We start from the raw sequence: 16435 nt of genomic DNA, 5'->3' as shown, positions 1-16435 counted from the left end.
GCGTTCTAGCCAGAAGCTAATTCTGATTCTTCTGTCAGATGTTTTGTAGCAGTATGCCCTCCAGAAAATCTGGCAAAAGTGGAGGCAGGCAGATAGCAAGGTATGCAGGTGATTTTCTTTTAGGCTGGATTCTTGGCTCTGAAAAAAGAGTAAGCTATGTGCCCCAAGTGTCCCTCCATATCGTTACTATTATGTTCACTTCTATTCAAACCTTCCCCATGATTTGGCAACTGTGAAGCAGGTATGGAGGAAAAAATCTTTGGGTTATGCCTGGTCCCTTTATTGCTCTTGTCTGGCAAGAAAGGTCTGTTGCTGAGGTCAGCCAAAGGCTGCAGCAGCCATTTAATACAGCCATTGGCATCAGTTTCCATTTCCCTGCTAGAAGTCTGTATTGAAGACCAGTGGAAGGAGGTCTCTGCTGCAGCTATCTGGAATAAATCTGCCACCCGCAAAAGATTCCATGATAAATATTTGGGGTAGATAGTGTCTGTATTACAGGGGATGCATGTGGACACATTAACACTAGAACATCTACTCTGTGGCATCTCACAACACTGGTTTCAAGATCCAATCTTAGCAGTGGTGAATGGAGGCAGAACAAAATTTGTAAGCCAATAGCCACAGAAGGCACCCTCTAGCCAGCCTGAGACTGGTATTGTAACGATCATCACAGAGTGACACTGACTTGCAGAGACACAGTTCATCTGTCTTTTGGAACACATATCATGACTGGGAGTCCCATAGCAGAAATACACCTGATAAATACACCTCTTTCATTCCCCAGTGATCTCTTCTCAACATCTTGCAACAGCAAGAGCTTTCAAAAGTTTCATTGCAGTGGAGCATGTGTGACTTTAATGCAAATAAATAAACAACAATACTCCCATAATCATAGTCATAAGAAGAAAATCTTGTCTATTTTCACAAGCATTATAATACTATGTAATGGCACAGAAAATAAGGTTTATAGCTCACACAGTACCATTTATAAATCATAAAGATCTGTGAGGAAACGCAGAGCAGAAACCAAAACATGAAAGCCCCACAAACATCTATGATATTAGGCAGCTTTCCATTACGACAGACATGCCCAAATTATCTATCGCCAAACACTGTGGGTCTGATTCTCCCCTCCCATTAGCAGAAAGGACCATTTTAACAAAGTCACTTGTTATTTCTCTCCCTATACCTTGTCAAACAAACTGTTATGAGCTCAGAATGCAACAGACTCTATAGGTATAGTTCTGTTTTATTGCAAGCAAAATCTCACCTTGATTAATCACTTTATTTTTATTTTTTATTTTTATCAGCCTCCTAAATGATTGCTAATGGCAGGATTCAGAGAGAGGAACATTCCCTCTTTAAACAGATCTAACACATTATCCACCACAGATTGTTGCTGGATTTCAAATATTCTTCTTTTTTCTTGCCACAAAACAGCCCCCTTGTATTTAATGCTCAATTATAAAAAGAGTAACAACATAATTCCTGCAATTTATTTATTTTTATCAGAACTGGTCACTACATTACTGATTTTTTCTCTCTCTCTCTTCAAAAGAGCATGCAAACAGAAGCCTCCTTTTTGGGGATTTAATGCAGTCACTAACATGAAAGACAGTTTATTCGCACAGTTCAGTAGCTAGCACACCCTCCAGGTTCTTGGACTACCCTACCTTGGCAGACAGACTCTGTGGTTTGTTGGAGAGGATCTCTGCTGCTTCCCTGCAGCGGGTGGAAAGGTTCAGGATAGCAGCAGCTGCTGCTATGTGGGTGTCTTCACTACATTGACCGTAGCTATAAGAGTTGGCATGGCAAGGGCTCTGTGTGTGGGCGCTAGCACTAGGCAGTCGATTAGAAAATTTCACTGGATTTGAAAAATGCTTTGCTGTTGAAGAGAGATTTGATTAGCAATTGCATATATGTGATTTTTCCCATTAAATAGTCTTGTTTCTCAGACTACAATTTTATACATTAAAATATTCAAAGAATACATTTAAAACAATTAATTTCCTACTGGTTCTAATGGTTTTCTGTAAAAGTGGCTTCAGAAACATGTTAATTTAATTTTTAGCAGAAAAATAACTTTGTTATATACACATTTTTCAACCAAGCATCTGAGACTTTTACTAAGAATTTTCTCATTCCTTAGTCAGGCATTAAATGCAACAATGTCTAAGGAAAGACTGAACAAATATTAATGCGTTATGAGTCATGACCTGATGACACTGATTGACAAATGCAATTGCAAATATATCCTTATAAAGGCTTTCTCTTAGAGCTCTACTGTGTAAAAAAATAAAATAAGTGACTTGTCCAGTCTTTCCTAAAACAACATTGCTTACCTTGCTTAAATTACCCTACTTAAATTAATAACTCTGTTATTTAAATCGTTTTGTTCATATGAATAAGGAGAACAAGATCAGTTTCTTGAATGTACTCCAAGTCATAGAAAAGCTTTACCTGTTAGGAATATTCAGTCTTGTTTATGTGGAAACTTTAGTAATTTGTCTATCTTTCAAACAATTAAAAACATGCAAACAAACAAAACAAGCAAACAAAAAACAAACAAACAAAAAAAAAACAACCCTGAAACAACCAACAATGAACATTCAGAATACAAGTAGTCTTAGCTGACCTTTTTATGTTGGTTATCATTTGGAATAAAACACAGATTCACTAGGCTAGAGGTCAGTTAAGAATGAAGAACTAGCAGGTGAACAGAAAAGCACTTTCACAGACAAAAGTGGCATTTGTGGATCTGTTTTCTGCTCCATCAGCAGCACTTACTCCAAAACAGGTAGAAAGAACTCTGCTCTCTGTTCTGGATTTTGGAGTTTAAGATGTCATTAACTGTTGCTGCAAAAACACAGCATAATGATCTCAGCACTTAGTAAGCAATAATAATTTATTTTGTCTGTAGCTCTTCCAGTGTCATACAAAGATACAGTAAGCAAAATCCAATTTCTCAGCCTACACCCAGATACACCAAGAACATTTCTGCATATAGCCATCTGCTCGCTACATAAAGATCTGAGCCCCAAGGCTCAGATCCCTTTGGATGTTGAGCTTTGGACAAGTGTATTTTAATGATAAGACCTACACAAGACATTCAAGAAATCTTTCCTCAAACTTGGGATGCTGTACAATAAATGCTTGTTTGTGTGCACTGACTGTAACTGAATGCCATGTTTATTTTTTCTAAATACTAGCATCAGTAGAAAATTCATAAGGACTTCATGATTCAGCTTTCTCTTTCTCCAGTGCAAATGAAAAAGGATTTATCTATCCTGTCTATCCTATCCTTTTTATACCTTATCTATTCTGTGAAACTATAGAACAAATAAAATGATCTTCATTTTTAGCAGTTACTACATCTAATTTGAAAACCACCCTAAAATACAAAACCAAACCAAACCAAAACAAAAAAACTATGAAGGATACCTGTTTTGTCAACAAACCAAGTTTATAAATGCAGAATCCACAGAGGACTAATGATGTGTTTTTGGCTAGCTACATATTTACATAGGATGCTGAACCAATCTCTAAATCACAGCTTCTTATTGCCAACTTTTATGTTTCTGTACACTCACCTGCTCTTTTATTTTCACCTTTCCATTTAAATAATAGCTATACACTGTAATCTTGCAAGAACAACTGGCTGTAAACTTCAGTACTGATATACATTATACATAAATTGCATATGTATAGATTTGCATTTGTATAAAAACATTTCAATCATTTTTCCTTGAAATGAACCTGTGAAATAGACATGCATCTGTGCAAAGAGACAGCTAATAGAGAATATTCAATTTTACAAACAAAATTGGAAAATCTGCCACCCAAGAAGCTGGCAATGCACATATTTGCTTACATCTGAACAAGCCTATTTTCCAGGCCAGATAAATATCTGCTTTTCATTTGGAATTTTAAATGAGGTATTTATACATATACACAAATACATAGATACCTCCATATATACATATATATATATAGTATATACACATTCAGAAACTTGCAGAAATAAATACAGACTTTATATATATATAATATATTATTTGAAGTATATTATGCTGTATATATGTATATACACATATTAAAATGTTCTGCTTTTCTGTTCACCTTACTATGAAAGTTCTCCTTCCTTGGTTTAAGTGAGATGTGATTTATTTTTTTTTGTTGTTTTGTTTTCTTTTTTTTTTCTTTTTTTCCCATGAGCAACAACAAAAGCCAGAAGAGAATCTTCTGTCATATTGCTTTGGATTTACACTGGTCTGAACCTATATATGGTGCAATTAAACTATTTTATTCCGTTTCCTTTGTGGAAACTGAACTGTTTTTTTCTTGAAACTAGAGTATGTTATAATGGTCAATACAATGGCAGAATCTTGCTGAAGTTTGCTAAGAAGATTGTGAAGAGTATCTGCAGTAAATAATCCCTGTTCACACACAGCATCTCATTTGTACAGAGGATTACCTCAGGAAATCTGTAAATGATGCAAGCAAGAGCACCTTGATAACAATTTGATGTTATCAAGGTTATGTCTGCATTACAAATATGGTGTAGTACAGAAATATGGGAGATCAAAATGAATTAAATATAGGCCTCAATGTAATACAGCTGAGGCATGCGGTCATCTAGGAGGAAGAATGTGTATGGATGAAGTGCCCTTTAAAACTTAACTTGGATTTCTCTTATTCAGCAATTCATAGTATCTTATGCAGACACATTCCATGGGACTTCTCATGGCAGCATGCTGTTACATGAGTAATGATATCACAATTTAACCAAGGAGAAAAGCAACAGATAAAATGTAAATCATTCTTTTTCATTCCCCTTTTCCTCTGATAATCACTTTTAAAAGAAATGTAAAAAAAAGTAAACCATATGGTGGTCTTATTTAGCATTCTAGCAGTCTATATTTAGCAAATTAGTGCTTATACTTAGCATTCTGGCAACAAGTGGTTAAAATGTTTTCTCCAAAGTCTTTTTGAAATCTGTAAGTTTTAAGCCAAAGAAGCAAGCAATAACAGAAAAAGAAAAATTAAAATAATTATAATTATCTATCTATCTATCTATCTATCTATTACTATATATATATATAAAAAGCCCGTTTTCCAAGATAGAATGGAATTTTACATTCAAGCTTACATTCAAGGAACTGGGGTGTTTTTCGTCCTTGCACCATGGGTGCCATTGTGCGTTTGCCAAAGACTTGTGCATCAAAGCTGGCATAATCAAATGGTACTTTCCCAAACTTCTCCTTTTCTTTTGTGAGGGTAGATCTGGAGGAGGTGACTGCCTGTGAAGTTCTGTAATTGTACTGAGCTACCTCAGGCTGCTTAGTTAAATTTGTGCTGAAAACAGAAGGAAGAAAAAAATGAGGAAGACAAGAAAGGCAAAAGAATATCTAAATTACATTTTATTGAAAAGTATGATACAGTTGCATCTTGGTATCAGAAAGTGTGTTGATTTTGCATGTAAAACCTACTGGTAGATGAGTAAAAGAAAGAAATTATGTAAGTATGGCTGACCTAGTAATTCAAAGCTGTACACAAAAATATTTCTAGCATACTCTAGTAATGTTGCAGGCAATTTACAAGAAGGATACCACCAATTTGATTCTAGATTACCATTGTAGCATTATGTTTCTTTTTTTTTTTTTTTTTTTTCAAAAAATTGTCTGGATTTTTGCAAGTCACAAAGGACTTGTAGTGTTATGGATCACCATTGTTCACACTTTACTATGAAGGAATATGGTATAAATTTAATATAAGATGATCTAAAATAATTGCTTCTGCTATTTGGGGTGAAAGAATGATTTACAGTGTGTTATTCCATTTAGTTACTGTTCAGTAACTACTTGTCTTTAGTAATTTCCTAAGGACTTTTCATATGTAGAGTTAAGGCACGTGCAATTGGCAGACACATGGACATAATATTCTGTAATGGCTCTGAAGGAACCATTAGAGCTGATCATGTCAATAATCCACAAATTAAAGTGTCCCCAAATAGACCTGAATATAATAGGTTGTAATGGTTGTGGTGCCAATGATGTGCAAATTATGCATGTCTGTAGGGTCCATATAACTCTCAACAAAATACAATCACAATAAAAATGTTTCCTCTTTTTGATGCCATTGTATAAAAAATAAATTAAACTAATTAAACCAATAAACTTAAAATAAAGAAACTCATAATATGAATTAATCTAGAGTGGGGAAACTGAATAAGCAGAGTTCTCAACCCTTTCAGATAACTGCAATAACAATACAACCTGCTACTTGGAATCACTGGAAGATGCCTCTGAAAAGAACCACAAAACAAATGAAGGCTGTGCTACTAGAAGTGCAATAAGGTCAAAGAGATCTTTAACCATGTTCCAGTGGCCAAAATATTGCAACAATGGAAAATTTTGTAAGATAATTTAGAACATTTCAGCAGAGATAGCAGATTTGGTTTATGGAAGAAAGACATCTGAGAAACATTCATGAGGCTATTTGTATTGAAATAAGATTTAGTAGAATAGATCTGATTGCATTTCAAAAAGTATGTCTATTATCTTCAATGTCAGCCACACTCACAAGGGCCAGCAGAATGCTGCTTGACAATTTTGACATATGGTCAATCTATTTACCTTTGCAGTAGTTCATCTTCAAAAATTGAGTTACCTCTGTAGCCAAATAGGGTGAAAGACCTGAGGACTGATTAACAGTTTGTGCAGAAATACTTTGGTCAGACTAGATCATGAAGGCTCCTACCTGTGAGTCTGATCATGGCACTGTCCCACTTTTGGAGATTCAAGCTGGGTTTTTTCCTGGGACATTGCCAACTTTTCAGCTGCAGCAATTGGACAACCAGAAAGACTGTTTGAAAACAAGGTAAAGAGAAGAAACAAAAAGAAAAAAAAAAAAACACAAAACTTTAAATGAAATTTTAATTAAATAAAACATACTGCAGAACCCAATGGCTTCGAATTTCTCTGGGGCTTATTCATTTATTGGAACAGCAGCTGGTATTTCAGGTTAGATTCATTTGTCTACTGTTCCTTAATGCAAAACTCTGAAATCTGCATATTTGAGGTGATCTGGAAACGTAGGATATTTCCACCTTTCAGCTTAAATGTTTTGTGGCTGGAAAATCACTAGTATTTTTTATCCAAATGACAATTATTTTAACAACTAAACCATGGATATAAGCCTCCTAATGATTAAAAGGAAAGTGGACTGATGGAAAATAAACAGATGTATGTGAACAATGACTGTTAACAAAGTGCACATTGTGTCAGTTCATTTCAGGTTGTGCTTGCTTTCTTCTTCTTCTTCTCCTTCTTCTTCTTCTTCTCCTTCTCCTTCTCCTTCTCCTTCTCCTTCTCCTTCTCCTTCTCCTTCTCCTTCTCCTTCTCCTTCTCCTTCTCCTTCTCCTTCTCCTTCTCCTTCTCCTTCTCCTTCTCCTTCTCCTTCTCCTTCTCCTTCTCCTTCTCCTTCTCCTTCTCCTTCTTTCTCCTTCTCCTTCTCCTTCTTCTCCTTCTCCTTCTTCTCCTTCTTTCTTCTTCTCCTTCTTCTCCTTCTCCTTCTTCTCCTTCTCCCTTCTTCTCCTTCTCCCTTCTTCTCCTTCTCCTTCTCCTTCTCCTTCTCCTTCTCCTTCTCCTTCTCCTTCTCCTTCTCCTTCTCCTTCTCCTTCTCCTTCTCCTTCTCCTTCTCCTTCTCCTTCTCCTTCTCCTTCTCCTTCTCCTTCTCCTTCTTCTCCTTCTCCTTCTCCTTCTCCTTCTCCTCCTTCTCCTTCTCCTTCTTCTCCTTCTTTCTTCTTCTCCTCCTTCTCCTTCTCCTTCTTCTCCTTCTTTCTTCTTCTCCTCCTTCTCCTTCTCCTTCTCCTTCTCCTTCTCCTTCTCCTCCTTCTTCTCCTCCTCCTCCTCTTTTTTTTTTTTTTTTTTTTTTCTATTTGATTCCTCATGTATTTTATACATAATCTTTTGGTCCCTCTGATTAAAACTTGATGGTATCTTTCTGTATCAGAGGTAGCAACAGAGTGTGATAATCCTTGATTGTGGTGCACTTTTACAATAACTAATTAATCATTAACACAGCAACAGAAAAAGGAAATTGCTCAAAAATTCAGTTGAACAAAGACATTTTTGAGTATTTTTCATCTCAAGTTTGGTCATTAGATTGACAATATATTATTCCAGATGAATGGCCCTCCAAAAGAACTATAATGGAATATTTTGGCTTGCTGCCTCCCAGCAGACAGCAATGCTGACAGGAGCCATGCTGACAACAGTGGCTTCAGTTCTCTGCCTCACCTGCAGCCCAGCTGTGATTCCCCAGCTGCATATCTGGAAGGCTTTCCTCTATTTTACTTTCTCCCTGCAGGCAGAAAGTTAAACAGACAAGAGTGTTCCAAGCAGGAAGATGACATTCCTGAGGCTTATAAATGGAGTTAATTTTTATGGGGATTCTTAAGTATTGCCCTTAAAATTTCCTGTTTTGCTAAAACAGAATGTGCCTTGATGGGAAGTTCTTGCCAAAGACTACCATGTCAGTAGTGCAGAAAGAAGAGGCTTTGGTTTCCATTGGGATTACCAGTTGTAGCAATAGTAATGAATTTGTTTATTCCTACTTCTTTTATGTGATGGTGTTTCACTGTGAACACTGCAGTGATAATATAGTTTGAAATCTCATCTGTGAAAAAGAATAGTGGAATTTTCTATCCTCAGTACTGAAGTCATTTTTTATATAATAAAATTAAACACAATTATCTTCTTATAAATAATACAGACTTCCCTTGCTGTTCGTAGACATTCTGCAATCTAGTATATAGCATCTAATTCCAAGACATGACCACCAATTTATTCATGAGTACGTGCTAGATTTTAAGCAGACAGGAACTGTTCAAAACTACCTTCTGTGTGTGTTGCGATTGCTGTTGACATGTCCTCTTCCAGTGCATCCTGGAGTGGGACACTTTAAAACATTTTCATGCATGGCAAGAACTAAGGAAGAAAAAATAAAAAAGTGATAATAACATATATCAGTGAATATATATATAAATACATTAAAACAGAACATTTCTTTTTCAGACACAGAATATTCTCTATTCTGTCACATTTTGACCCCAGAAGAAGAGAAGTGAAGGACCTACAGTGCAGCAAGACCCTTGACTCGAACATATATTGGTTTACTGCTATGTGTTTGTAGTGTGGCTTCCAAGATGCACACCATCTTTTCTTGCAACTTCAAAAAAGCAAAAGCAGAAGTTAGCTAGGATGTTTCATCATGAAGTCCCTAGCCCTCTGGTTCACACACCATTAAGACAGTAAATGAAAAAATGGAGACCATAGAGGAGTCATAGACCCCGTAGTTGGGCTACTTAGCTGGAGTCTCCTTCTGGCTCAGGGAGGGCAAGTTCTCAGGTACAGGAATGATTTTCATGCCTTCTGCCTTGTAAGATGATCTGAGTATGCCTCTTTGAACCCTGATAATTTCTGATCATCTGCCCTGTGTTCAATCTACTTTAGACAAATTGATCATATCCCCAAATAGCAGTTTATACCCTCAACAGTGATTACAACCTGTTGCATGAACATTTCTTATGCCCTTGCATATGAATCATCTGTACTAAGAGTGATGCCTGTGTAAAACAAAACATCTTTGTATGTCTCCCCTCATGACTTTAATACTGCATTTCCCCCCTTTGGGTGAACAGTACTTCAAGAAAACTGATTGTTCAGTCAACTGGTTTGTTCTATCAAAAAAAAATGTGGTTACAGATATATATATATATATTTTTGGTCAGCAGGACAGAACGTATCCGGTTAGAAGTGTGAAAATCAACAAGGGCTTATTAATTTTAACTTTTTAAGAAGTTAATGCTGCTAGAGCCTTCCAAATGCAGCAGCCTGCTTAACTCAGCAGACATTTCCATAAATACAGTTTAGTACCAGATTAAAAAAAATAAAAAATAGACCTGCAGTTAGAAACAGAACAGCAGTAAAGTTCAACTATCCTTTAATATATTGTTATGCATGCCACCACAGAAAACAATTTATGTTGTTTAAACAACTAATTTCATATTAAGTTTTGGCTTATTATACAACATTGCATTGCATCACATTGAAGGATTACACACACAAACCAGGGCAATCAGATCAGCACAATTAGAAATAAATAGGGAAATTGAGGCTAGACTGGCCATACCAAGGTTAGCATGCTACAGTCCTAGGAGAGTGACTTGCTGTGGACCACTGTTGTGATATGCTGATGAAAGTAACTTCTTCGAGCTCAGTGGTAAGAAGGTCACTCGAAACATCTCTGTACAGCATGCCCAGGCCTCTTAAGTTACCAGCAATGTGAAAACAGCAGCCTCAGTGGGTGATTATAGCAAATCAAGTCAGAGGCCTGAAGCAGACAGGTAGTATCTGTTCTCTGTTCCTTACACGCAGCACACAATATTCATAAGGCTACGTTATGCAAGTCTTTCCACAACACGGGGATAGTTTGGCTCTGATCTTGTTCTTCCCAAGATAAGATCTGGTGGATCTTATCAGGCCACCAGATAAGTCTATTGCTATTTGTAGTGTGTCTGATAAGTAGTGAGTGAACTTCACAAGTGTGGGAACTAGGACCATGGTCAAGAGCTGGATGGCTCCTCTCGGACTCATTCTTCATTCTCCCTGAGAAAAAGAATGTTTCTTTTCCAGCATGAGTACCCAATACCAGGCCAGATACAGTTCTGACTCTGGACTGCAGGTTGATGATACTCACTTTCTAGTGGTACTCTAACTTTATGTGGACAGCCTGAGAGACTGCGGTGGTGGGGGTACAGCCCAGTCACATGCCCTGTGCCATCACATCCTGGGATGGGACATTTGGTTTCTCTCTTTTCAGGCCTGGGTGAATCTGCAGAGAAATCAGATAAGGACTTTGATTGGTTTTAGACCCTGCCTGCAGTAAGCTGAGTGATCTTATCAGGATGTTAATATCTATTTTGTACTTCAAACAATATTCATACACAAAGTTTTAACAGATTTAGGTGATTTCAGCATCTTTTTATTTTTTTTTTTTTATACTATGTGCTCCCCACTCCCAGTACACCATTTATGTCATAAACTGTATAGCTTTAGGATTGTGGTATCATTTTTTCCATTCAGAACCTCAAAGAGGACAGAAGTCACAATAAGCCAGAAAACTGGCAGCAAGATCTATAAATGAATTAAAAAAAAAAAAAAAAAAAAAAAAAGAAACAAAACAAAACAAAACCACAATCTTTTACTCTGTTAATGTCAGGCTTCAGGAATCTGGGACAAACAAATAAAAGATGAGGTGCAAAGCAAACAAACAAACATAAAAGCATTTCAACCAGAAGCCATTCCTTAAATATCACAAATCTGTAGGCTGTAGGTTCTTTGTTAGGAAACTGAATACATGCCACTTTACATTTGAGAGGCAAGGCAAGCAGCTCCCTCTGGTACACAAGGCAATGCCTCTTTGTGGAACAACCCACAATGACAGTGAAAACATGGAGCAGCCGATACCCTTTCAAAGGCGAGGTCTCAGCCTAGCCCCAGAGCTACCACCCTGTAATGGCCACAGTGCATCCCCAGTTTTGTTTTCAAGCACCTAGAATTGTGCAAGAAGCACTGGTCGGAAAGCCTTTATTTGATTTCCAATGCAGGATCAAAATTCTGGGTGAGAAAGGAATGAATTCTGGTCCAGAAAATCTCTTGTGAGAAATCTGCAGGAGGAAGTGGCCGCATAAATTGCTGAGGATGGTTTTAGCTCAACCTGTGATTGGCTGCCAACAGCATTCGGTGCTGGGGGAGAAAACAGCCGCAGCCAGCACAGGGAGCAGCCTCCTTCAAGCTCATTTTGTTGGACTGCAAGGTAGGACATGCTCAGGGACAGGATTGACAGAGACAGCTGAGGGTTAAAATTCTTGGCAAGACTTTAGTTAAAAAAATAAAATAAAATAAAACAAAATAAAATAAAAAATAGGGAGGAAAGAAAATAGATGGAACATCAACAGAAGACCACATGTTTTTTAGAATCATTGTGAATGTAAAGTGCTGCAGTGGTGGACAGAAAATAAAGAGGGACCTTAAAATATGATTTAATTTTTTCCCCAGTAATTGGAAAGGTTTATCATTAAGAAGATAGGAAAATGTAAATTTAAGCCATGTTTTTCTGATGTAGCATCCAAGAAAGAAAATTAAGAGCTGATGGATCTGATAGTGGATTTTCAGCACCAGAAATAAAAAAACAGCTAATTATGTAAAGTGAAAAAAAAAAAAAGTGCCTGGTGCTACATTGACTAAAATCATACAGTGTTTATACAGCCTGAAGAAAGCCTAGCTTGTTCCTCCATTAATGTAACTTCTGAACTCACCTGCAAAATATGGCTAATACTAATATGAAGCAAAATCAGGAAGGGCCAAATTTTGCCATGCTTACCATCATACCCTCTTTCTATGTGTGCTGTGAGAATGTCACATTTGTCACATGGACTCCAGTATGAACTCTTGTAAACAAAGCTGATCTCAGCATAAAAAAAAAAAGGTATCTGCAAAATTCTGTCATATATTACAGTAATCTGAGCAAATAAAGGTTAATACAGTTTTACAAGGAGGTAGACTAACACCTTGCATGTACAACTAATAGAAAGACTCAGACAGAAGAATAAGATGGATGATACACATTTTCTGCCTGAATACAACAGAAAATATGTATACTTGCCACTGCTAAATAAAATGGTCAGTTATCTTACACAGTAAAGTCTTTAAATAATTAAACTACTCTAATATTTGCAAATGCCACAGAAGTAAATACATGGATTCTAACATAATGCTCTAAAGCATTAAAAGTAACTTCAGAAATACCAAAGTAAATCTATTTGTTTAACAAAAGCAGAAATTGTAGCAATGCTGGGGTGACCTTACTATATTTGGAAGCCAAAAAAGGAAAGGTGAAAAGACAGATGAATATATTGTTACTTACTACAGCAGAAAATGTGCTTATAAAATTACATCTTTTGTCATTCTGTAAGTATCCTCAGTTGAGGATTTTCAAACCAGATAACCCAGTTTACAAATCAAACACAAATCTTTTAAATCTCCACTTCTGGAAGCCCAATTAGATACTGAAAACGGAGCAATGTTCCTGCAGCTTCGTAGGAAGTCACAAAGCACCAGAAACGATAAAAGATTTTGGAACTTACTGGTAATTCTACTGATGGTGAATGAGGCAGAAGAGCACGGCGTGTGCTTTCCTGGCTGTAGTAAAATGTAATGTTGATACATGAAGTAGACAGAACTCGGAAAACACATGGCTTAGGAATTAGGTGGTATGTATGGAAGAGGCCAATTTTTCACCCTAACCTTTCCTTAAGCATGGTTTTAATGCCTTCTTTTTTGGCTGCTGAAATTCAGGAGCTCTGTGGAGGAGGAAGCGGAGGAGGAGGAGAAGGAGGAGAAGGAGTGTCAGTGCCAGCTACAGAGCCCTTTTAGTAGCCATTACTGATCATTTCACATAGTGGTTTGGCAGGATGCCAAGTACCCAGTGTTTAACCTGGTTAGATGTAAGGCACTAGTGTGAAGGTACGTAATTAGCAAAATTACCAGCTAAATTCCAGATTCTTTACTGCTGCTATAAAACCTAGCTCAGAATCCTTTATCAGTCACAGGATAAATGCTTAAGCCATTAAGAACAGCCAAAAAAATACTTCCTTACGTTTGTTGCTAAATAACTGTCTCCCACCAATGTCAATAACTTTGGTTTGTCTCCTTTCCCCTGCTAGATGCTCCAGGAGAAACCTATCCAGTTCCTTGTAGGTGCTGTGAAAAACATGCCCTTGCTCTGCCTGCAGAGCTATTGCTTCTTCTAGCAAACTCAAGTTCCCTTTTGCTTTGTCCAGCTCAACTGACATTTCTGTTGTTTCTGACAGGCACTCATTGTCATCTTCTTCACTTTCAGGGAATGCATTCTGAATTTTCTTCTCAAAAGGATCTGGGTGAGACTCCTGGGGTGCTCTTAGCTCTGTTTCTGAATCACAAAGTATTTCACAAGGACCAAATTCTACCTCTTCCTTCTTAATTTCTGGGACTTCCAGGATGCTAGGTTGATTACACTCTACAGCATATTTCTGAGTTAGATGGGGTTTTGCACTAGCTTCTTCTGAGAAATTTGAGGAACTGTCCCACTCATTATCCATGATTTCAGAGTTACTTTCATTTTCCTCAGATGAACAATATTTGGGGTCAGAAATAACAGTCTTTTCCTTTCCTTCAGCTGAATTAATCATGTAACATTCATCAGTGTCATCGCTTTCTGTTTTTAGAGATTGGATACCGCTATCATTTAGATTTTCTGTCACTGCTTGAGTGGGTGCATCTTTTGCTAATTTTCCCATGTTCATCAAAGACTTGGCCATGGCATCTTGATAGCTCAAATAGTTATCTTTTCTTTGACTGGAATTTTCTTGCCCACCCAAATGAAGAGTTTCCTCAGATGGCTTTGGATTCCTGTCCTCTGTATATTAAAAAAAAAAAAAAAAAAAAAAAAAAAAGAGAGAGAGAGAGAGAGATGAAAATACATAAGAATAACTGCTTTTTGTATCTTTTAGAAAACTCTGAAATGATTAAATTCACCAAAGCTTTATTTGAAATGACTGCTTGTACCATCAGGAAAAACCCTTCTAAGATTATATCTACTTTATATTATTGCTCCAAAGCTATATGCAAAATAAATATGTTACCATTTTTTGCTGATGGTAAAGATATGTATTGTTTTAGAACGTACAACTTCATTGTATAAATACAATGAAGTATACATATATACAAACATACTATATATGCACAATCTATGCATATACACATACAAGCACATGCATTTAAAAATTCCTCTAATCTATTTTCACTTTTCTTTCATCTAAGATTCCCAAATATTTTCTCAAAATAGATCCTAATTACTTTTTTAGTCCCATGAAAGACCTTGGTGGAAAAACCATCAATACTTCACAAAGGGCAAGCTCCTGGTCACCATTGCAATTGCCACATTAAGTGATATATCAGGTCATGCACAGGCAAACAGAAATGGTTGTTATGTACAGACTCATAAAGGACTTGTTAAAGACACCACTGAAGTGCATCCTGTCTTTATAAACATCTTTCTTCAGAAGAAAAGCAGCAGCCAGCAGGTAATAGAGGCTGCATGTAGGAGAGGTGGTCGGTGAGGAAGACAATATGCCTTTTGTATCTCGTTTAATTTTTTTATAAACATTTCCTCTGACAAGGACACTCAAAAATACATCTCCATCATCTTCCTTTCTGGTAATTATCTCTCTAAAATCAACACTGGTTTGCCAGGATCAAGTAAATATTGCCATAGTAACTAAAAGCATTTTTGGATGAAGGGAAGAATTTAGTCACAACACTAGCCCCTTCAATAATGCTGATTATAGGGTACATTCTTTTGTTGGGATCTATTCAACATAAACTGAAAAATTTAACATTTTACTTCCTAGAAAGGAGGATGAATAAACAAGTACAGACTATTTCCCAAGATGTATCTGTTCTCTCCTGAATCAGAAGAACTCCAGGTTTAAATAATAAATTAAGCATAGTCTAAAATGCAAATGAGGTTTCTCTCCATAACACAGCAAGCTATTAAGAGAAAGTGTAAAGGGTTATGATAATTTTAAAGTATTATGAACTACAGAAAACAAATAAAAAGCATTTTCAGTGAATATGTCCAATTCATTGAACTATTCTCTCAATCCACTTAACTACCCACATGTGTACAATAATGATTTATAGACATTATACCTAATTATGCATATTTGGGCTGTGTTAGAGTGCCTAACAAAAGCTCTAGAAAGCAACAATTACCTCTGTTGCTTAGCTACATAGTTTAAAATATTCCTATTAAGTGCAGATTATTGTGGAGGGGAAAAGGGGGACAAAAATGCACATGTGCACCACAATGCATTTCACTTTACTGCTGCCAAACTGTTAGCATTTTGGGTCATTTCCAGTTTACATAATTGTTTGGTTCAACTGTTTGTTATATGTTAAAAGAAAATATTGATTAATTCTTATTCTTCTTCAGAAAATTGGGCTCATGCAGGGAGAGGTGGCCTTGTGCACTGTGTGCATAAAGTTATGTTTTAAAAAAAAGTCTGTAAACCGTAATGTAACTTTTTAGCAGCTGGTCCAGTACCACACACATTGCAGTATTCTGAATAAAGAAGTCTGTTGTCTTTCACATATCAGCAAGTAAGTATGATGATTTGGCTCTCTAACAAACTTCAGTTAAATGGGTTTTTATTATTTGCTTTTCCGCCATTTGGAGAAGAACGCAGTAACATCATTAGGTTACTTCAAGAAGTAAGAAGTTCTAGTTTTAAAAGAAGTCTTTCCACCCTTCAAAACATAAACAAAACAAA

The 16435-nt window shown here is 36.6% G+C and overlaps 1 protein-coding gene across 8 annotated transcripts in view; it reads right to left on the bottom strand.

Moving 5' to 3' along the window:
- Positions 1-16435, bottom strand: part of ST18 (ST18 C2H2C-type zinc finger transcription factor) — a 182137-nt gene that overhangs the window by 33788 nt on the left and 131914 nt on the right. For all 8 annotated transcript variants that reach the window (XM_084507416.1, XM_084507414.1, XM_084507420.1 and 5 more), the window contains 6 exons: positions 13723-14520; positions 10762-10896; positions 8900-8990; positions 6760-6864; positions 5150-5355; positions 1674-1885 (listed from right to left, as the gene is read on the bottom strand). In XM_084507416.1, the coding sequence (XP_084363542.1) occupies positions 1674-1885; positions 5150-5355; positions 6760-6864; positions 8900-8990; positions 10762-10896; positions 13723-14520 (1547 nt within the window). The remainder of the gene's footprint in view (positions 1-1673; positions 1886-5149; positions 5356-6759; positions 6865-8899; positions 8991-10761; positions 10897-13722; positions 14521-16435) is intronic.

This window comes from Aythya ferina (assembly GCF_964211825.1).
Source record: "Aythya ferina genome assembly, chromosome: 2".
NCBI classification, from domain to species: Eukaryota; Metazoa; Chordata; class Aves; order Anseriformes; family Anatidae; genus Aythya; species Aythya ferina.
Note: the sequence above shows the minus strand (reverse complement) of the source record. Positions and strands in the feature narration are given on the sequence as shown.